The 22,995-nt window shown below is 38.5% G+C and overlaps 1 protein-coding gene across 1 annotated transcript in view; it reads left to right on the top strand.

The window, feature by feature from the left end:
* PEAK1 (pseudopodium enriched atypical kinase 1) overlaps positions 1 to 22,995 on the top strand; it is a 255,813-nt gene that overhangs the window by 210,640 nt on the left and 22,178 nt on the right. Inside the window, exon 4 of the mRNA XM_069481556.1 lies at positions 9,300 to 9,493. Coding sequence (XP_069337657.1) covers positions 9,300 to 9,493 — 194 coding nt within the window. The remainder of the gene's footprint in view (positions 1 to 9,299; positions 9,494 to 22,995) is intronic.

The raw sequence follows: 22,995 nt of genomic DNA, 5'->3' as shown, positions 1-22,995 counted from the left end.
TGATGGGGTGGTCTTCAGACGGCTCTCTGTTTCTTTTCATTTGGGGAGATGATATAACTCCAGAGAAGCAAACTGACTTGCTTGGAGTCTCATAAGGAAAATGTTCTAAAGTGAAGATTCAAACTGACAATTCCCCACTTGGGTTAGTTTTGTTTTCTTGTTCCTCTAATGAATCTGAAGTTAAATACCAGTACTTATGATGTAATTCTTACAATGCTTTCATTCCCAATAGTCTGACATTGTATTCTTCCTATTTTATAAGAAGTCGAGACACTGAGGTTCCTTGACATTCCCAGGGCCACTCTGCAAGTAGATGGCAGAACCAGACTCAAGACTTCAGAGACCGTTAGTCCCCCTAAATTATTTTTGTTGCACTACTGGTGGTGATTGTTGAGTCTTTTGGTGTCTGCCATGCCTTTTAAAGTCAGACTGAGCATAGGAAAGCATGCATGTAACCAGTAAGGACTACAGTGATGTGTACTGATTCACTGACCTGTCAACAGTGCTGAGTCTTAAAGTACTCAGCACTGGCATAGTTATTCACTCTCTTAAAAGCATTTTATGTGAATGACCAAATTAATACATACTCCTATAAATGTCACTACACCCATTTTACAGATGAATAATGGGGAACGTGGACAGAGTAGCATTGGTGGCAGAGTTGAAATTAAATTTGAGTTTCTCATTTCTAGGCCTGTCTTCAGACCTCTAGGCCACAGTTTCCATCAGTGATTATTTAACGTAACTGCAACAGAGTATTGATTAAAGTTATCAGGTGATATTTACAGGTTTAATGCCAGGACAGGCCGTTTATCCTCACGCAGTGCCTCTCTAATGATTTGTGGATAGCAAAGAGAAAGGCTGGCCTAAAAGCAACAAAGTGATGATAGCTGTGGCACACTGATCCCCTGCCACCACCTCTAATTTTCAGGGAATGGAATAGCCTCAGCAGTCAGCCAGTGGGCCTTTCTGTGCTTTCTGAAGCTCCACTCTGCATACGGGAAGATGTCCTGTTCCTCTGACTTCCCAGCGGGGAGAGAGTTCCCTGGCCCTACTTGCTTTCTGCACCGGACCCTGTCCCAATCCCACACTCCGTGGTGGTATAGGCAGAAATTCTGGGAGAGTAGTGTGGATCCAGATCTTGCTGACGTTGTCTAGTGCCTTGCTGCCCACATGCCACCTGCTTTTATTTAACACCTACTTACTGAGTGCTTGCTGTAATCCTCAGTCCCCTGCCATGGGTGTCCTGAGAAGAAAAGTGTCCCTATGGATAGTAAGACATCATGGGTAATATAGGATTTGAATAGTCTTTGAAGACTGGCTGAGTTTGGAATAAATGGACGTATCTGGAGCTGAAGGATTGTGTCTCGGAAAATTTGGAATAAGGATGGAAACATACATTGTAGCCTCATCGTGAAGGGCCTTATAGACCTGCAGGTAGAATCTGGATGGCCACAAGGATCTACATGATGTGGAACAGAGGAAGGGCAGAACAAAAGTGCATTTCCAGAAGCATCCCCTGGAAGGGTGGATAGAAAGTGCAGGCACCATGGTTCTTCTTCTTGTAGCAGCTTCTTCAGTCGCTGGAGCCTGCCTTTTGTGCTCACCTCTGTCCTCTGTTGATAAAATAGCTGAGATGAGACATTGCAGCATATGGGAAGATGTGACTTACGCTGCTGTCACAGACGCCTTTTCATACTGGTCTTCAACCAGTCAGAGTTTCTAACAAAAATCATAAATGTCATACTAGGCCAAATCCTCATTTTCTACCGTTTGGGGGATATGTATAATTGTATTCTAAGAATAAACCTCAGAAGGGTAGGAATAGTCCCAAGTGTTACCCGCCCTTCTACCTTTTTAACAGTCCATTATGAATTTCTCATCTGTGGCCATTTAAATTATTTTATTTTCTCTTTTCTGCTTATGTCACTTCTGAGGAATCATACCCTTTTACTTAAAATTTTCCTGCTCACTTTTTGCACCTTGCTGCTATACTTATTGCCCTATTCTTTCTGGGAGAGAAAGGCAGTGAAAAATCGTTTCTCAAAGTGTGGTCCTGGGACCAACGGCATCAGAATCACCTAGAGTATGTAAATGCAGATTCCTGGGCCATACCCCAAAGCTGTTAAATCAATCCCTATAGGTGGGAGCTGAGAATCTGCATCTTTAACAAGCTTCCCAGGAAATTCTTGGGTACATTAAAGTTTGATAGCCATTGACATAATATTTTAGAGCACAGACTTTGAAATTGCCCAGACCTGGGTTAGAATCCTGCCTTTGCCACTTAATAGCTTTATCATCTTGGACAAGTTACTTGCGTTCTGCTTACCAGTTTTTTCATCTGTAAACTGAGAGGCAGAATAATGTAGCTGTTGAGAGGACAGACTCAGAGCTAAACTGCAGGATTTGAATCTCAGCTCTACCAGTTACTAGCTGTGTTATCTGAGGCAAGTAACCTTTCTGAGCTATAATTTCTTCATTTGTAAAACACAGATAATAACCTGCCTAGCAGGTTGTTGTGAGACTTATATGAGTTTATGTAAATAAAGGGTTTAGAAAGGGTGAAGAGATTTTCCCACCAGGGCACATTTGACAATGTCTGGAGACATTTTTGTTTGTTACAACCGGGGAGGAGGGGTTTGTTCCAATACCTAGTGGGTAGAGGGAAGAAATGCTGGTATTATCCTGCTATATGGGCAGCCCTCCACGACAGAGAATTATGTGGCAAAAATGTCAGTAGTGCCTCTTTTGAGAAACATAGCTTAGAACTGGCACATATAAGCACTATGTAAGTTTTGGCTACTACTATTATTTGCTATTATGGAAATAATAAACCTTACTAGGAGTGTTATTGTTAGGAAATAAATATTTAAGGACAGTGCTTAGCACTCAGTAAATGTAGCGGTCGTGGTGGTGGTGATCATTATTAGGAAGCCAAATATCTATAAACACAGTCATTCCATACTAGTCGGCTCCTATTTAAAGAAATTTTTTTTGTGATGTAAATAATGACTTTTTTGGTTTATTCGTTTAGGACTTTTCAAAAGTAGAACACATCTGTAATCATTAGTACCCCAAATTTCAAGAATAGCTATATAGGCCGGGCGTGGTGGCTCACGCCTGTAATCCTAGCACTCTGGGAGGCCGAGGCGGGTGGATCGCTCAAGGTCAGGAGTTCAAGACCAGCCTGAGCAAGAGTGAGACCTCGTCTCTACTAAAAATAGAAAGAAATTATATGGACAACTAAAATATATATATATACAAAAAATTAGCCGGGCATGGTGGCACATACCTGTAGTCCCAGCTACTCGGGAGGCTGAGGCAGTAGGATCGCTTAAGTCCAGGAGTTTGAGGTTGCTGTGAGCTAGGCTGACGCCACGGCACTCACTCTAGCCTGGGCAACAGAGCGAGACTCTGTCTCCAAAAAAAAAAAAGAATAGCTATATACTTTTGAAAGTACTTTTACTTCTTCATCTTCATAATCAAGCATTTATTGTTGAGTCTCTATAATATGCCAAGCTTGCATGATGGTGCTAGTGTGGTGGGAAGAACCTGGACATTAGAGTTAGGCAGTGTTGGTTCTGATCCCAACTCTGCCCATGTAATTTTAGGCAATTGACTTAATTTTTTTCCATCTCAGTTTCCTCATTTATAAAATGAGAATAATTGCATCTACCTCCTGAAGTGTTTTTGTGAATTAAGTGGAAAAGTGCACAGCTTGTGCAGTGTTGAGTAGGAGTATGTTCTGAATACTTCTAGGTCCTGTTCCCGCCCTATGTCCATTTCGGTGAGCCTGCACCGTTTTTAGAGAGCTAAGTGTACATAATCATTTCTCAGCATCTCCCTACTCTGACTCACAGGGCAGAGGGAGCTAAGAGGAAGGTGGAAAAAGGTGTACTGACTGGCTTTTCCAGTGCTTCTGGGCATGCAGAAAAAGTGCAGGACTCCAGAGAGGCTGTTTTATATCTGGGGGGCATAGTCCCCTTGAAGAGGGTTATGGGTATTTTCTTCTAATATCTCGCCTTTTCAGGACATGTACATCAATATCTCACCCCATTCTTTAGAAGTGAACCAAGACCCAAATGGTGATGCTGACGAGCTGCTTCTGTATCTCTGTTATTGAGAATGGCAACCACATTTTATTGCTCTTCCCAAAATTAATTTATCTTTTCTATTAATTTGCACAGATACTATTCTGATTTTGTATTTCATAGGATTTTCAAACTGTAATTTTCTTAGTGTTATGAAGGTGACAGTGATTTACAGAGGCCTATGTTTTTATCTGCTTTGCTGTCTTGCAATCTGGTGCCTTGAAGACACTTTTAATTTGCCATTCATGTCTGTTTAAAAAGAGAAATTGTGCAGTGTCAGAAAATTAGATTCTATTCAAGGCCTTGCACATGGCTGCCAGTCTTCTCCATCCCAAGACCTAGCCACTTCTTTCACACCAGTATGAGCTACCTTTGTTTGAGCAGACTATGTTAGACATGTTAGTAGTAACTCATCAGATCTCAGTGAAAGGTTAATCTCAGTTCAGGATAAGAAGTTTGACGTTTTCAGTTAAAGACTACAGAAGGCTTAGTGGAAAATTGGAGACACTAGATAGTGATCAGTGGACACAACACTTTTCTACCTGAGAATGCCAATGATTGGAAAGTGTACCAAAATCAGGTTGATGACCTGGAAACTAAGATGGGATTAAGAAATGTCACATTGGTAGGGGGTCCTAGAGGTAGAGAGACAAAAAGAAACGGGGTTTTTCATTTTTTTCTCCCTTCCAATATCTTACAAAGGTGTGGGATTTGATAATTTGAACTCTCCTTATGTGCTGACGTAGATTGCATTTCTGCAAAGGTCCATCATCCCAAACAATCCCAGACATAAGCAGGTCTGGAAAACAGTACCAAAAACATGAAATTTTGTTTCTAATGTGCCTTGGACTGATTTTTAGGGGTAAAAGGAGGTTTTAAAAATCACACGTTTGTTTATTGGCTGTCTTGGGCAACTGGAGACAGATGTGCCTGCCGAAGAGAGCTGGCAAATTAGAATAGCATTTGCCCCAAGAGGCAGATGGTCTCTACAGAAGTCTGATTTCATGTACAGTCCCTTCAGAAGCTGAATGAAGGTGGTTGAATTTGAAGATAGAGTTGAACTGAAATTGTGGAAATACTTGGGTACATAAAGGCCTTTAATCTGTTTTAATGTGGAATTTGATTTGCCTTTTTAAAAAGTACATTCAGACATTTAACAGAATTTCTATAAAAATCTGTCTTGAACAAAAATTTTCCAGGAAAAAAATAAAAAAGATTATTTCATTTGATGGTGTAATGATTAATCCTACCACCTGGGTAAGCCAAGTGAGTTTCCCATAGGAGATTGCTTTTGCAGCTTTGAATTATGTATGAATATTGCAGACTGATGAGATATAACCTTCCAAGGGATTCATTTATATAACAGACAAATCTGTAACAATGTTACTGTTTCCTCTGAACACTTTACATTCATTCTGCATGTTCAGAAAATGAGTTGTCTTTGTGGAGGTTATGACATGGTTTCTTAAATGTCAGGTCAGACCATAAATCTGACCAAATCTCAGTTTAAAACTGGTCATTAATGGAAAGTTGGTTGACAAGTTTAAAGCACAAACGTGTGTTGTCCTTCCGTTATGAAAGCAGAAGGAATGCTGAGGGCTGAGGACAAAGAGTAGGCTAACTTAGGGTTTGACCCAACCTGAAGATCAGGGACCTAGATATCAACACCATAGTTATTATGGACTTTCCACATCATATTACAAGTCTAGGGATTGTTTCAACATGAATTTAAATAGCAGAAATATAAAAGCTATAACTTCCTCTTTGGTATGGGCCATCTATCACTTCATAGTTGTATTTTATAGTAATGAATATCAAATTTATTGAATAACCTGAAAAAAAAAAGTGTCTAAAAACCCTGATCATTGTTTGTGATTTCAAGACGCCCTGACATATAGTGTATAAGAAATTCTCACATATTTCTTTTAATTTTCATTTAAAATAATTTCTTACCATCTATCTCCTGGATGAAATGGAAAAAATTTAAATCTTCATTTTCTCCATTAACTTCCTCCTGATGCCATCATCAAGTTTGTTCAGAAGATCAAAGTAATATAGGGAAACAGAACCCAGGTTCTGATTCCTATTTTAGTGTTTTCTCCATTACATTAAACATTTCCCAATGAAATGGTGGTGAAACTCTTTGTTAGGAGATAAAGCCTGTATTTGTAAAATGTCATTTTAGTGTTTGGGAGGGTTTTCTGATTTTATGTCTAAATGTGAAATAAGTCAATGGTCAAAAATTAAATTCCCTTATTAAATGAATATGCCTAATGGTAAATGAATCATAAGCTTTCCCTTTCTTCCTGAATGATTTGCCTGTGTTGTTTATACATAGTGACCGAGTCAGCCTTCTCCATGCTTTTCTCAATTCTTTATTCTTTAGTCCTAGCATGTTGCCGTATCTAAACATGAACTCTCAGAACCTCTCTCTTTTCCCCTCTCTTTTACCATTTTAGTCATACAAAGAGCTGTTCTTCCCTCAAGCATTAAAACATGACATATCATTAACGCATTTTTAAAATTCGTACTCCTTTTAAAGACTGCTGTCATTGTAAATGCAGATTAAATATTTTAGCATCCATTTGCAAACACGTGATTTTACTTTTATCAGCTCTATTTGCATAGTTCTTTATAGTTGACAATTATTTTAATTGGTGATTTAATGTACCAGTGTACTTATTTAAAATGTACTTATGCAAACGGATCTTTATCTGGAATATAGGCTGTGCTGCCTTGGTCCTCAAGGAGTTAATAAAACTAGCTTTCACTCTGCCTAGCTCCCTGAAGGTAATCTGGCACGTTTCCCAGACCAAACCCCTAAGGTAAAGGTCAAGATGCAATGGGTGATATTAAGGTGCAAAATTCAAGCCTCTTCTCATGGTTGGCCCAACTTGTAGCTCTCCAGAACTCCTCTGTGGTTTATCAGAGTTTCAGAACATAATTAACAGACTCAAGAAGGCCCTGTGAAAATTTCCTTTAATGGGGAATTGTGTTAGTGAGTACAGTGGGTGAGTCTTTAATATTTCTTGCTTTTCAGCATCCTTGTTTTGTTTTGCAAAGCCCATCAGAGTACAGGGCTGTGTTACATGTATGTATGTGGAACAGGCCCGTAGAATACCCCATAGGTGGTTAATGACAGCAGCATTTTCTGTGGTTTCCACAGGAGCTGAGTTTTGTTGTAAATAGTCCATTGCCTGGGAGGAAAACAGACAAGTGAGGGTGAAATCATGACTTCTGAACCCTTTACCACCCCTTTTTGACAAATAGGAAGGAGAGCTTTATTTTAGTAATAACCAGGAGATCGGGGAAAGAAAGGAAAAGGCAAGAGTAAGGTTGCAGGGGTGAGGAGCCCAGAAACAGCTTTTTACAACATCTCTAAAGCTGACTTTAGAATAAGAAATGTCTGGAGCTTTAACATTTTTTTCTCTCAAGGCGGGGATGATATTTAAAATCACTTTATATTTATTGCTTTGAAATTAGAAGTGGTTTATATTAACTTTTTCCCAGAAAAGAACATTTCCTCTCTCCTAAATCTTGTTGATAGCTACTCAGTGATAATACAATCTGTAACAGACATTAAGTGGTACCTGAGAGTGACTTGGAAGTGTCACTTTGCTTTGTCTTTGCGAATGCCTGGAAGTAAAGCCTTCTTGCTACCTTGATTTTATGATGCTGCATGTTCTGAGAAACCAGCTTTGTATGGAGTCCCTCTTTTAAGTTGATGACCAAGGGCAGCCCATCAAGAAGAGCAGCATGCTTTACTGTATGAGGCCTCTTTTACATAGACAACCCTCTTGACTGCTAACGGAGTGATTCCTTCCCACCTCACCACTGTCCTCAAGAGCCAGGTCCCCTAACAGAACTTTCAGCTCAATGCTCACTCCCAGTATAGAGAGACCTCTGGCTCTGACAGCTTTGAAAGAATATTTTTGAAGTTGTATATCTAGCAGACATCAAGGCTTATGTTTCTGTCCAGGCACAGGCATGATTTCCATAATGAAAGATTGATAAGAAGGTACTCCTTCTTCTTTAGATCTGCTCTCTTAAGTCCACAGGTAACGTATGTTCTGATGACACACGATCAAACAAAGTACCTCTTTTAAAGAAACTTGTAAATGTCACCATGACTCACTGCCAACTGGAAATCCAGAAGTAACATGTAATAGTATATGTTTCCTTTCTTTCTTTCTATTTTTCATTAACGAAACCAGGAAGAAGAACTGAAGAGTTGTGTGATAGTCTAGGAACACTTTTCCATAGACCTAGAAATCTTTAAAGATGCCGATTTTGAATTTATTTCATTAACCAGCCCACTGAGATTTTCTAAGTAGACCAGTTTTCTCCACCAGCATTTAATAAGTGTTCCATCCCTTTGTGCTTTATAGCAACAGAATTGGCAGAGTCCAAGTAGGTTGGGGAGTAGAGAGGATGGGCAGAGGGTAGTTACAAGCAAATAAGCAGGCAATAGTGAAACAAGATTGATCATATACTGGTATGTGGCCAGCAGAATGCTTCAGACTCATTTTAATAGAAGAGATTAACTAGAAAGTAGAGCTTTCTTTTCCATTTTCCTTCCCTGCCGCATATACCCAGGCAAAGGTTGATGCTTCTGTTCTCCTGGCCACAGGACCTTCCAGGCCTCAGTTTACCTATTAAAATAATTTAACTTCTTTGTTTAGATAGTCTAATCTCAACTTTATTTCTGATCCTTTACTAAATACTTCAGTGAATACTTCAGTGTGTACTGAATACTACATACTAAGTAAATACTGTATAGTAAAGTATTTGGTGTTTAGTATGGTATTAGAGTACTATAATATAGTATAGTAAATATGCTAAATACTTTACTAAATACTTGAGTGTATTTGTCTTTAATCAGGTAAGCATTTAGCTCCCTCTGCCACCACCGTCACTACCTAAAAAAAATTGTTCCACTCCTTGCCTGTTATTCTCACGTTTCCTCTCAGCCTACCACACCTTCTTTACCAAATTCGATTCCCAATATGTATGAGTCAAAGTAAATAGAAGTATGAACCTAGAGGAAGGTACTGCCTTGTGTTTAGACAAGTATGTTGGGGCTTATGACCCATTGCTGTGCCTATAGGACCAGTTATTCACATTTATGGGAAGTATATGCCTTCCATAAATCTAAATTTTAGCAGAACCTTTGAATGCCAGTCTGACAAGTGGTCTGATTTGTTTCAGTCACGTGACCCATGAAGTGACAGAGGATTTTTCTCCTCGGGATCCAAAAAGTGTTGTGAAACAAGATGGCGGGGGCTGCCCTTCAGCCACACCAGCATTGCCCCTACCTGAACTGGAAAGGGAAGAGGAAAAAGAAGACGACATTTCAGATCCTCTGGACTTAAACCCCTGTAGTGCAACATACAGCAACTTAGGTAAGTGCAAATGTCAAATAAATAGTATTGAAACTTTCCTTTTTATGTACTAGCCAAATGTTCTATTTTCCTGGAGAGATGGTTTTTATTGCTCCATGAAGCAAAAGTTTAGCCATTGGAGATACACATTTTTTTTTTAAAGACTGGATCTTGCTCTGTTGCTGGGACTGCAGTACAGTGGCCTCATCATAGCTCACTACAACCTCAAGCTCCTAGGCTCACGAGAGCCTCCTGCCTCAGCCTCCCAAGTAGTTGGGACTACAGGCATGCACCACCACACCCAGCTAATTTTTAAATTTTTTTGTAGAGAATGTTGCGCAGGCTGATCTCAAACTCCTGGGCTCAAGCAATCCTCCCATCTTGGCTTTCCACAGTGCTAGGATTACAGGCATGAGCCACTGTGCCCAGCCTGGAATTATAAATTTTAACTCACCTAAGAAAAAAGTTCTGGTATTTACTAGACATGTATTAAACACCTGCTACCATGAGCCCTGGCCATATGCTAAGGGTGCTGGCATTGTCCCTTGAGGGACTTACCTGGGGGCAAAAAAATAAACTTGGTTATAATTTCAGTGTAATAGAATAAATGCAGTGATAGAAAAATGCATGGAATATTTTTGATATTACACAGGGGAGAGTGTCAAAAGATGCATTCCTGGAGATAATTCCTGAACTGATTTATCTAGTTGACAGAGGGAAGAAAGACTATTCAAATCAGAGGCAACAACATGAGCAAAACTGTGGAGATGCGAAACAGCTTAGTGCATGTGGTACTATAAGCCTTTAGTGTTGCCAAACTGTGAAGTGGAGAGTTAGCCAGTATCATGTATTTCAGGCTAAAACCTTAGACTTTTGGCTGTTTGTGATAGTGAACCATCAAACGGTTTTAAGCAGAGGAATAACATGATTAGATTTGTGTTTTAGAACATCTCTGCAGGCTGCCATGTGAGGATGGATTATTTGGTGGCAAGAAATCTGGTAGATGGAATACTATTGCAGGACCACATAAAGGGATGAGAAGGGGAGGCCTCAACTAAGATAGTGGAAGGGGGGACAGTGGACAGATTCGATAGACACTTAAGAGGTAAAATACACAAGGTTGGATGAAGTGAAGAGTCTATGATGTATCCCAGATCTCTGACTTGGATGAAGCAGACTTGAGGAAGTAAGATCCCTGTCTTTGAAGGTATTTAGGCAGAGGTTGACTGGCCATGTCTCAGAGATGCTGTGAAGGAGAGTGCTGCACTGCAATGAGAGTTGAGCTAAATTACCTGCCAGTCCAAAGATTCTTCAATGCTCTTATCATCTTCACCCTTCTTCCTTGAATGCTCGGTGACTTTTGATCTGTCTTGCTCCCTTGAGTGTCACACACTGTCCTTCCTTCTAAAAATCAAAGCCTGGGGCAGCATAAGGATTTCTCAGTGCTCTTCTCCCATGAAGTCAGGAAAGAGGTGAGCAGCATGGACTACTACATGCAGAGCACGAGCAAGATTCTTATGAACTGCTGACCATTCCTTAGACCCTGTGTGGAAACCAGTGGCGTTTGTCATTGAAGCATTCTTCCACCTAGTATCACAACTCCTTTCTTCTTTATCTTTTTCCTCCATAAGGTTATTGTAAGGAAAAATCACGCTAAGATCAGCGAGTGTACTTGGGAATAAAAGGCGTCCTTAAGAAGGCCAAAAGGTTTAGTTAACACTGTAGGAGAAATACTTTAGTATCTCCTTTCAGAAAACTCAATCATTAACAGCCCACATGCAGTTGAAAAATACATTCTGTAAGGAAAAAGACTTCCATTTAAAGTTCCAGAAGCTTTATATAATTTGGGAGTAGGGGAAGCATGCTACACTTTACCCAAGCAACTATCTTGGATACCATTTTCCAGTTGAAACAGATTTCATAGTCAAACAGCTTATTGGACTTTTTCCATTCTTTTATATTTTATGAGGCATATTAGAAGACGAAAAATTTAGTTTACTTACTATATTCCTTCAGATAGCATAATCTATCAGGAATTACAATCTAGACATTCTTACTACACCAAAATTTCTTCCATTATGTCCTCAGTAAAATATATAATAATTTTTACTAATTGTATAGTGTCTTACGGTATCTCTTCTTTAAAAATTCCCATTAGCCAACATTAGAGTTAATTATTTTATCTCATTGTCTTCCCTACAAAGATTGGTAGGAAAAAAATAAAGCATTGCCTCCATGAATATCCTAAGTGCTTTACATATGTTATTAATAGCTCATTTAATCCTCACAACCACCTTAGGAATTATGAGCCCCATTTTTATGGAAATAAAAATTTCCATAAAGGAAATGAGGAAACTGAGGCAGAGTGCCTTGCCCAAAGTCACAGAACCAATAAGAGTTGAACCAAGATTGGAACCCAGGTGGTCTTAGCCACTAGACTGTAATGCTCTTAATCGCTAGATTGTTGTAAAATACTGAAAGGCTGCTACTATCCCCCCTCTTTTTTAAGTCACCTACTTTTAGACACAAAATTTAAGACTTTTTAAAAAATTATGGTTATTTAGTGTGCAAAAATGCTATGTTATGGATGCCCTATTAGAAAGATAGCTTTCTTCCTACCTATTGCTTTATATTCAAAAGTATGTGATACCCATAAAATGTTAGCCAGTTTTCCTTAAGTGCTTAAGTGACTGTGTACTTGACTCCATATACTTGACTAACCACGTATAGTGGTTTTCTTTGGAAAGGCAATAGATAGGGTTGACTCCCTGAGTTCTAAGCTGAGGGTTTTTTGTTTTGTTTTATTTTGGGTTTTTTGTTGTTGCTGCTGTTGTTGTTTTTCCTAATGGAACAAGTATTTTCAGTGGCATTTGGAACTTTTCCTTTTCTTATACTTTCAACAAATCATTTGCATGCAGTTTTAAACTACAGTTTGAGTAATTTTTTATGATTTAAAGCCTCGGTAACTTTTAAAAAAATGGTGTTTAAAAAGTGAAAGGCAACAAACCCTCTTAATACAATAGCTTTAGATCCTTTTAAATATTCCAGAACCTCCCACTGCTTCACTTGACTAGCCTTAAAAAAAATAAAATAAAAAATAAATATTCCAGAACCATTTCATAAAGACCTTTACTTGTTTGCTTACTCTCCCTTCCTTCCTCCCTGCTCCTGCCCTTCCTTCCATCTAAATAAGGTAGAGGATGGATGGACTGATATGGAAGAAACTGAGAGAGGAAAGTTCAGGGTTACCTTCATTTTTACTGTGGAATTTATTTCTAAAAGTTGCATTGTAAAGTGGGCTTAGGAAGCAGTGTGATCTAGAAGGAAAAAGATTAGTTGAGGGGGTGTCAGAGAAATTTAGGTTCATCTCACAGCTGTGTCACTGCCTACCTACAAGATCGTGGGCTGGCTATTTAACATCTCTGAGCTTCAAGTACCACATCTGAAATGAGGAAATACTGACATCTGCCTTGTAGAGCTGGTGGCAGAAGAAGTTCTTGGTACATAAAGTGCTTAATAGTTGTGAAGTGTTTTTATTTCTCCTCAAAAGTATACTCTTCTTTTTCCTTTAAATATGTTAGATGTGCTAGCTAGAAAATGTAGGAAAAAAATGAAAAGGATTAAAAATGTTTTTTAGAAGGCATTGAATAATCAGAACAACAAAATGTACATCCAAAAAATTGTGGACTATCTGCACAACTAGTGACCAAAGGTGTGAAACACAAAACAAGCTGCAGGACCCCAAGGCAGCTAACAGAGACCAGAGGGGAGATGACAAATAAAAGCAATGTACCTGTGCAGATCCAGTTCCTCAAGATCTGCCAATTGTAGCAATTCAACGGGACATGGTTTGGATTTTATTGTAATTCCCACATTTCTTATATAGTTCTGAAAGCTAATAAGTTTTTAAAAAAAAAAACTCAACTGGAATAGGTGTTGATTACCCTCCTTCAGAATCTCCCGTTAGACCTCTACCCTCAAGACAGTCTCATTATTCCACTCCGGTGCAGTAGGAGTTGTTGTGATTGCACCATTCCCACAAGAAGCTACTGACTTATATGTCCTATACATTTTTTCTCTTTACCTTACACAGTCACTCTCTAGGGTCAATCTGTATGTTGTTTTTCTTGTCCTTAACATAAATAAAGCAAACTTTATTTTGTTCATAACTGATTTAATTATTAGATTTTAGAGCTTCAGTATCCAGTACAGCAGCCACTAGCCATAAGTGGCTATTCAAATATAAATTCATTAAAATAAAAATCCAGTTCCTCGGTCTCACTGAGGCGCTCAATAGCCATACGTGTCTGGTAGCTTCTATAACAGACAGTGCAGATATAGAACATTTTCGTTGTCACACAAAATTCTCTTGCACAGTACTGCTCTAAAGAATTGGTTATTTGGGGGATTTATATTGTCTTACATGTTGCACAAAAATCATATTTGTCTTTATCCAACTTGATGACTCCTTATGAAGGTTGCCCATAGAAGAGTGGTGATTTTACTCTGGATGATGGTCATGTGAGATCACTAATCTATAACTCTGATCTGTAACATCTTAATCCATTCCAAACTGAATTTTACAGGGTATCTGTCCCCAAAATGATTTCCCAGAGAGTGATAGAATGTTTTTTTCAGCAGTTTCCCCATGTGTCTTATGTCTACCTCAAAATGTCTAGAAGAAAGACCACTGGTTTTTTTATGCGGCATGTCTGACTACCTCATCAGCCTGACAAAACCAGGAGCATGTGATGAGTTCTGCTCTGTTGGGAATTAGCTGGTATCTTTAGCTCTCCTTCGTTCACTTTGCAACCAGGGGCTCTACACATTGCTTTTTAGAAACGTCTATCAACCCTCCCTTTACTCAGCAGATTTTTGGCTTGCTCCTCTTTCTGTCTCCCAGCAACCTCGCACGTTATCTAAAACACACAGTAGGTGCTAAGAATGTGTTTGAATCAATGAGCTAAAAGTGACTTTTGGACTTTTTTTCAGATCACCAGATTATTGAAATGTGGCTCTGCTCAGAAAAGTTCATGTAGGAAAATTTTAAGTCACAGTTTATGTGTTCCATTAACCAGCTGGCTTTTCTTTTTCTAATATGGGACTTAATCTACAGGTTTCTTAATTAAGGAATTATATAAATCATGCCTGTGTTTCCCCACAAGAAGCTTTCCACATTTATTTTATTCACTTTGAGCATCTCCTTAAGGCTACAACCTCAAACAGTAAAAGAAAACACTTAGAAGTCTGCTGTCTCCGGAACTTCCTTTGGTAGTATGTGGATTGTCAGTGTTAAATTTTAAGGGGTGAAGATACTTAAAAGAATGTCATTACATTGCTGGCCTTGATGTTGTAGTTATGGAATAAATGTCATTATAAATGCCAGCTTTTAAAAAAAAAATCATTCTGAAGAATACATTACCATTCATTCATTTACTCACCAAATAATTATTGACAGACAGCATTCCACACACTGCAAGTTAATGATTTGAACCAAAGATTAAAGAATTGCACAATTTTAGATTATCTGGCTGTTTAAAAAAAACTGAGGTTGATGACAGCTTTGAGCATTTGTTCAAACAGTTGTACTTCCTAAAATTGTAATTATTTCTATTTTAAAAGAGTTATAAACTGTGTCCCTAAGTTAGCTGGATTCACATTTAAAAATAGTCTTCCACATACTGGAATGAGTTGACAGAGTACAACATTCAAATCCTATAGATAACTTACCCCTGAATAAATAATCTTTGTTTTTGGAGAGGTATTCACTAATGAGGCCCTACAAAAATTGAGTCAGCTGCTATACCACTGACATTCTTTAAAATGATCTGGATATCTGTTTATTTGAGGCTAAACCCAAAGGTCTTTGGAGGTCAGGTTTGTTTCATTGCTTGGAGTCAAGTTAATGTCCCCTGTGGCTTGCCGGTTATTGCTTATGTTTGACTGTGGTAGGCCCCAGCACGGCGGTAATGCCCAGGTAGATTAGGACCCGCCCTCCTAAACTGCTGATGCCACTGGTAGGGGTGATACAGTGAGCAGCTGAGTTCAGCCAGTGACAAGCCCTATTCATCTGACAAGGCCGGTGCACAGTGGCCGTGTGTGGCATCTATATTTATAAACTCCAGCGCGTATCTCCCAGTTTGGAGGTGATCGCCTCTTCTTTTGTCCTCTCCCTTTCCATTCTCATCTATATTACTTGTTTTGAGACCTGGAGGAAAAATTAGGGATGAAAATTGAAATTACAATTTCAATAGGAAAATATGTTCCATTTATTTGGGCTTTAATGCTTTCATTCAGCAAACATTTGTTGAAAACCAAGTATTTCCCCGGTACCAGGCTAGGTGCTGGGAATACTAACGTGGCCTTCAAGGACTCCTGGTCTTTGGGAGAGAGAGACTTGAGGCTGGACAGCTGCCGCGATGCAGGTATTGAAAGGTTTAATGAAAGCTTCTGCCTGGAGGAGTCTGGGAGAGAGGGTCACAAAGAGTGTGACTTTTACCTATAGTAAATAAAGAGCCACTTTTTGAATAGAGGCATAATCAGGATTTTAAAAAGATCATTCTGGGAGCTACCTGTGAGATGACAGGAAGGGGATCAACCAGGAAATCATGCCATGCCTGTCTTCTTGGAATAAGGAACTCACTGTGGCCATCAGCATGCTACTCCTGTACAAATGAGTCACGGTTAAGTGTTTAATCTCTAGCACCCTAAGACTGTAATGATTACCAAGTCATATTCAGAACATGATCTGTCAGTCCAAAGACATGTTTAAGTGGGGAGAAAGTAAAGAGGTAGAATATGGAAACTCAAAAAGAGAGGAAAGTAAGTTTTGAATGTGGTTTAGTCAAACCTATTTGTCCAAAGGAACTTTTTTTAGCATATAGGAAGGCAAGATTTAGAACACAATCTATTTTTTTTTTTTTTTTTCTGTTTAGAGAGCTGGTATGCCACAAAAATGTAGAGTATGTGATGTTATATCAGGCCTGCTGAAAGCTGAGCTTGGTGTCTGGCCCCAGAGGCTTGAGAGGAATGTACAGGATTACAAGTTTAAAATAAAAACAGCTAAGATACCAAGCTTTTAAAACATTGACCCAAATGATTGGAATTCGGTTAGGAAAATGTGTCTTTCTTGGAGAGAAAAAAAAAAAAATCTAAAAGCACAGAACACTTTTAGGAGAATGGCTTGACCTACTTGCATGGGCTGTGGAATGTTTGTGGTTTCATTTGGAATGCATAAGTTTCTGGTTCTCAAGTGGAAATCTCCTCAGCTCCCAGGAGATCATATCCTGCTGTTTGGGAAGAGAAGCCTTACTTATCTTTATTTCCTTGCCACCTTGGTTGTCCATTTCCATTTTGGAATGATGACCAACTCTGTTGACTGTCCCAGTCTGGCAGCCACTGCACACCTGCTGTGTGCCCCACCCCACCAGGTTCTGAGGGGATGTCATAAACACACACACACACACACACACACACACACACACTATAAAAGACTGCAAATGTTCTAAGAGAACAGAAGGTTCTGAGAGAACACAGAGGAAGAAGTAATGGCTTCTGATTTGAGGTAGGGGAGTAGAGAGTAGGGAAGGCTTCAGTAAAGAAGGGCCATTTGGTCTGGGCCAAGGACAGAACACCTTTGCTAAGATAAAAACGTAAAAATAAAAAAAAGGGAGCATGTTAAAAGAACAGGAAGTGAATGATTCATTTGGAAGGGCTACTGAGAAATAGTGGTAGATAAGACGCAGAGCCTTGACCAACTTGCTGAGGAGTTTGAACTTTATTCTGTAGGTGGTAGGTAGAATGTAGCATGATTAGCCGTCTTCCACCTCCTCTGATAAGCATTAAAGAGCTGCTGATGGTGATAGACCTTGCCTCCCTTGCCAGTTCTGAGGTAATAAAAGAAAGAAAAAGTACTTGTGGAATTCTCCATTCCTCGCATGTCAGTGATTATTTTTGTTTGTTCTAATCTGGAGAAATGGTAGGCCAGGTGTGGTGGCTCAGACCTGTAATCCTAGCACTCTGGGAGGCCGAGGCAGGAGGATCACTTGAGGTCAGGAGTTTGAGACAAGCCTGAGCAAGAGCAAGACCCTGTCTCTACTAAAAATAGAAAAAATTAGCCGGGGATGGTGGCACATGCCTGTAGTCCCAGGTACTCTGGAGGCTGAGGCAGGAGGATCACTTGAGCCCAGGAGTTTGAGGTTGCTGTGAGTGAGGCTGATGCCTTGGCACTCTACCCAGGACAACAAAGCAAGACTCTATCTCAAAAAAAAAAAAAAGAGAGGGAGAGAAATGGGTAGACAATGGCACCCCATAAAGCCTCTTCTGGGACCTACATTGGAATGGGCAAGAATAGGTTCATGTTTCTAGTTTTCTATTTATCTCATTCAATTCTCAGCCAGCTTCTTTGCTTGGTCCTGGGTATGCAAATGAGACACAGTCCATGCCCTCAATGAGCAAACCAGTAGGGAATTCAGAGAGAAGGACACAAGTTAAGTGTTATTGAGTTCTTAAAAATGTTCACAGGAACATTTCTGAGATCCCAAGGAAAGAGAGGTCGGTTTGGGGGATGGGAGTAAGAAACACCATCCAGAGGCAGAATGTTTAAAGATGAGAGGAGTGGAAAACTATGTGTGGAAGAAGATCAGCATTAGCAAAGGCACAAAGCATGAAGGGAGGGTAAAGTAGCCAAGAGTGCTGGAAAAACCACAAGCAGTCTGGTACCTGTTACTTAGGATGCAAGAGGAAATGTTACAAGAGAAACAGGTGCACCAGGGCCAGGTCATGAAAGGCTTGCTGGCTGTGCTTGAAGATTTGGACTTGATCTTTAGGACAGGATTTTATTTAAGTGAGAAGTGCCATGATCAGCGTTGGTGTTTGAAAAAAATCTCTCTAGTGGCTAGTGTGGTGAGGGAGGCAAAACTGGAGCCAGTGATAACAGAAAACCGTCACAGTAGTCAGGCAAGGATGATAAGAGCCTGAGCTGGTGCAATTCATTGCTTCTAACCTTCTCCATGGCACTTCATCTCTGAAAAGTCTGGGTCAGCAACTGAAAAATGAGGATTTGTTACAAAGCATACTTCTGTCATCTTGTAAATAAACCATGGTCTAACTTCTCACATTAGCCAAGGGAAAATAGGGCTAGGGCAGCTCTAGGAAGGAAGCCTTACCACCACAGGAATTTGTTCAATAAATGCCACGCCCCTATATCCTTGGTGATGATGTTAAGGGCACAGAGGAATGGGAAGATATGACCGAAAACTGAGTTTATGGTGGTTTCTAACAATGGACTGTTGATTTGCTTTATTGAGATATAATTTACATACCATAAAATTCACCCTCTTAGCACGTGTTGTTCGATGAGTTTTAGTATATTCACAGAATTTTACAACTGTCACTCCTATCTAATTTCAAAACATTTTTATCACCCCAGAGAGAAACTCCAGTCACTCCCATTCTCCCTTTCCCCCAGCCCCAGGCAACCACTAATCTACTTTCTGTCTCTATGCCTTTATATGTTTCTGGACATTTCATATAAGTGGAATCATAAAATATGTGGTCATTCGTGACTGGCTTCTGTTGGCATAATGTTTTCATGCTTTAGCATGTATCAGTACTTCATTCTCTATGGCTGAATAATATTCAACTGTATTGCTATGCCACATTTTGTTTATTCACTCAACAGGTGATAGACATTTGGTTTGTTTCTACTTTTTGGCTATTGTGAATAATGCTGCTATAAACATTTGTGCATAAGTTCTTGTGTGGACATATGTTTTCATTTCTTTTGGATGCATCCCTAGGAGTAGAAATGCTGGGTCACGTGGTAACTTTTGTTTAACTTTTTGAGAAACTACCAAAATATTTTCCAAGGTGGCCGCACCATTTTGGATTCCTGCTAGCAATGTATGAGCGTCTGAATTTCTCCACATCCTCACCAAAACTTGTCTGTGTTTTTTATTAGAGCTAGCCTAGTGGATGTGTGGTAGCGTCTCATTGTGGTTTTGGTTTGCATTTACCTGAAGAGTGATGGTGCCGAGCATCTCTTTAGGTGCTAATGTCTTCTTTAGAGAAATGTCTATGCAAATCTTTTTTGCCCATTTTTATTTCAGTCATTTATCTTTTTCTGTAAGAGTTCTTAGTGTATTCTGGATACAAGTCTCTTATCAGATATGTAATTTGAACATTTTTCTCCCATTCTATGGATTGTCTTTTCACTTTATTAAAGATATCCTTTAAGCACAAAAGTTTTTGATTTTGTTGACTTCCAATGTATCCATTATTCTTCTATTGCTTGTACTTTAGGTGTCATATCTAAGACATAATATAAGAAACTAAGAAACTAAGAAACTATTGCGTAACCCAAAGTTGCAAAGACTTATTCGTATGTTTTTTTCTAAGAGCGTTTCAGTTTTAGCTCTTATATTTAAATTTTTAGAACATTTCTAGTTAATTTATGCGTATAGTGTGAGGTGGAGGGTTCAATTTCATTCTTAGGCTTGCCGATATCCAGTTTTCCCTGCACCACTTGTTGAAAAGACTGTTCTTTCCCCGTTGAATTGTCTTGGCAACCTTGTCGCAATTGGCCATAAATACAAGAATTTGTTTCTGGACTCTCAAATATATTCTATTCACCTATATTTCTATTCTTATGCCAATACCACAAAGTCTTGGTTATTATAGTTTTATAATAAGTTTTGAAATCGAAAAGTGTGAGTTTTCCAACTTTGTTCTTTTTCAAGCCTTCTTAGCTACACTAGGTCTCTTATATTTCCGTATGAATTTTAGGATCAGTCGATCAAATTCTGCAAGAAAGCCAGCTGGAATTTTGAAGGAGATTACAAATCTGTAGATCAATTTGGAGAGTATTTCCATCTTAACAATGTTAAGTCACTGATCCGTGGCCATAAAATGTCTTTCCATTTTTTTAGGTCTTCCTTAATTTCCTTCAGCACTATTCTGTAGTTTTCAGCATACAAGTATTACACTTGTTTTCTTAAATTTATTCCTAAATATTTTACTCTTTTTCATGATACTATAAATAGAACTATTTTCTTAATTTTATTTCTGGATTGTTCATTTCTAACATATAGAAATGCAATTTTTTTTTTATGTTGATCTTGTATCCTGTGACCTTGCTGAACTGATATATTATTCTAATAGGTTTGGGGGTTTTTTTTTCTTTTTTTGTTTTTGTTTTTGTGGATTCCTTAGGCTTCTCAGTATATAAGATTATGTGAACAGAGACAGTTTTACTTCCTCTTTCCAATCTGGATGTTTTTATCTCTTTTTCTTTCCTAATTTCCCTGATTAGAACACCCAGTATGATGTAGGATATAAATGGCAAGAACAGAAATTCTTGTCTTTGTCTCTGATTTCAGGGGGGAAACATCCAGTCTTTTATCATTAAGTATGATATTAGCTCTTGGTTTTATATAGATGCCCTTTATCAAGTTGAAGATGTCCCTTCTGTTTATAGTTTATTATGTGCTGTTTTTATGAAAAGGTGTTGGATTTTATCAAATGCTTTTCCTGCATCTATTTTGAAGTGATCATGTGAGTTTTTGCCTTTATTCTGTTAGCATGGTAAATTACATTAATTGATTTTTCAGATGAAAAACCAACCTTGCATTCCTAGGATACATCCCACCTTATCGTCCTTTTTATATGTTGATGGATTCAGTTTGCTAGTATATTGTATGGATTTTTGCATTTGTATTCTTAAAAGATATTAGTCTCTAGTTTTCTTGTGATATCTTTGTCTGGTTCTGGTATCTGGGTAATATTGGCCCCATAGAATTCAAGTGGGGAAGTGTTCCCTCCACCTCCTCTATTTTTTGGAAGAGTTTGCAAAGGATTGGTTTTAATACTTCTTTGAACATTTGGTAGAATTCATTAGTGAAGCTCTATGGTCCTGGATTTTTCTTTGTGGGAATTTTTAAAATTACTTATTCAGTTTCTTTCCTTGTTATAGTTCCCTACACAATTTTACTACTTTTTCTTTCAACCCTAAATATTTACTTGTTTAGTCATTCAAGAAATATTTATTGAGTACCTGTTCTATCCAGACCCTGTTCTTGGCACAGAGGTTAAACAACAAAGAAACCAAAAGCCCTGGCCCTCTTGGAGGATAGCATTCTCATACTCTTTCTCTCTCTCTTGCTCTCATGCTCTCTCTGTATACTTATTTTTGTTTATTTATATTTATTGTATCAATAGTCCTATGCCTTGTAAAAATATAGGTACATGTCATTGGTAAGGAAAGCAAGTCCTTAGGTTTGCTGTATATATTGTTATAGTTTATATAAAGTCTTAGGTATCCTTGAAGAAAGTTGTGTACATGATAAATGTAATACAGTCATGTGCCACATGACAATGTTTTGGTCAACAACAGATGGTATATACAACAGTGGTACCATAAGATTATAATGGAGCTTAAAAATTCCTATTCCCTAGTGATGTAGCCACTGTGCTGTTGTAGCACAACAGGCTACTCACGTGTTTGTGGTGATGCTGGTGTAAACAAACCTACTGTGCTGCCAGTCATATAAAAGTGTAGCACATACAATTACATATAGTATTTAATACTTGATAGTGATAAAAATAGACTATGTTATTGGTTTAATGTATTTATTATAATGTACTTTTTATCATTATTTTAGAGTATACTCCATATACTTATTTTTAAACAGTTAACTATAACACAGCGTCAGGCAGGTCCTTGAGGAGGTATCCAGCAGACAGCACTGTTATCATAGGAGATGACGCTCAATGCATGTTATTGCCCCTGAAGACCTGTCAGTGGAAAGAGCTGGGAAGGATGGAAGACAGTGATATTGATGGCCCTGACCTAGGCTCATGTATGTGTTTGTGTCATAGTTTTTAACAAAAAAAGTTTAAAAAGTAAAAAAAAAAATCAAAATTAAAAATTTTTTAAATAGAAAAAAGCATACGGAATAAAGATATAAAGAAAAAAATCTTTTTGAACAGCTGTACAATGTGTTTGTGTTTTAACTTAAGTGTTATTGCAAAGGAGCCAAAAAGTTTAAAAATTTTTAAAGTTTATAAAGTAAAAAAGTTACAGTAAGCTAAGATTAATTTACTGTTAAAGAAAGAAAAAACTTTTTTATAATGTAGTGTAGCCTAAGTGTACGGTGTTTATAAAGACTCCGATAGTGTACCGTAATGTCCCAGGCCCTCACATTCACTTACCACTCACTACTGACTCATCCAGAGCTGCTTCTAGTCCTGCAAGCTCCGTTCATCATAAGTGGCCTATACATGTTTACTGTTTTTTTACCTTTTATACTGTATTTTTACTGTACCTTTTCTATATTTAGATATACAAATCACCATTGTGTTATAGTTGCTTGTAGTATTCAGTACAGTAACAGGTTTGTAGCCTAGGAGCAACAGGCTAGACCATATAGCCTGGGTGTGCAGTAGGCTATACCATCTAGGTTTATATAAGTGTATTCTATGATGTTTGCATGATGATGCATTTCTCAGAACTCACCCTGTAGTTA

Source organism: Eulemur rufifrons, chromosome 2 (genome assembly GCF_041146395.1).
Source record: "Eulemur rufifrons isolate Redbay chromosome 2, OSU_ERuf_1, whole genome shotgun sequence".
In the NCBI taxonomy this organism is placed as follows: Eukaryota; Metazoa; Chordata; class Mammalia; order Primates; family Lemuridae; genus Eulemur; species Eulemur rufifrons.
Note: the sequence above shows the minus strand (reverse complement) of the source record. Positions and strands in the feature narration are given on the sequence as shown.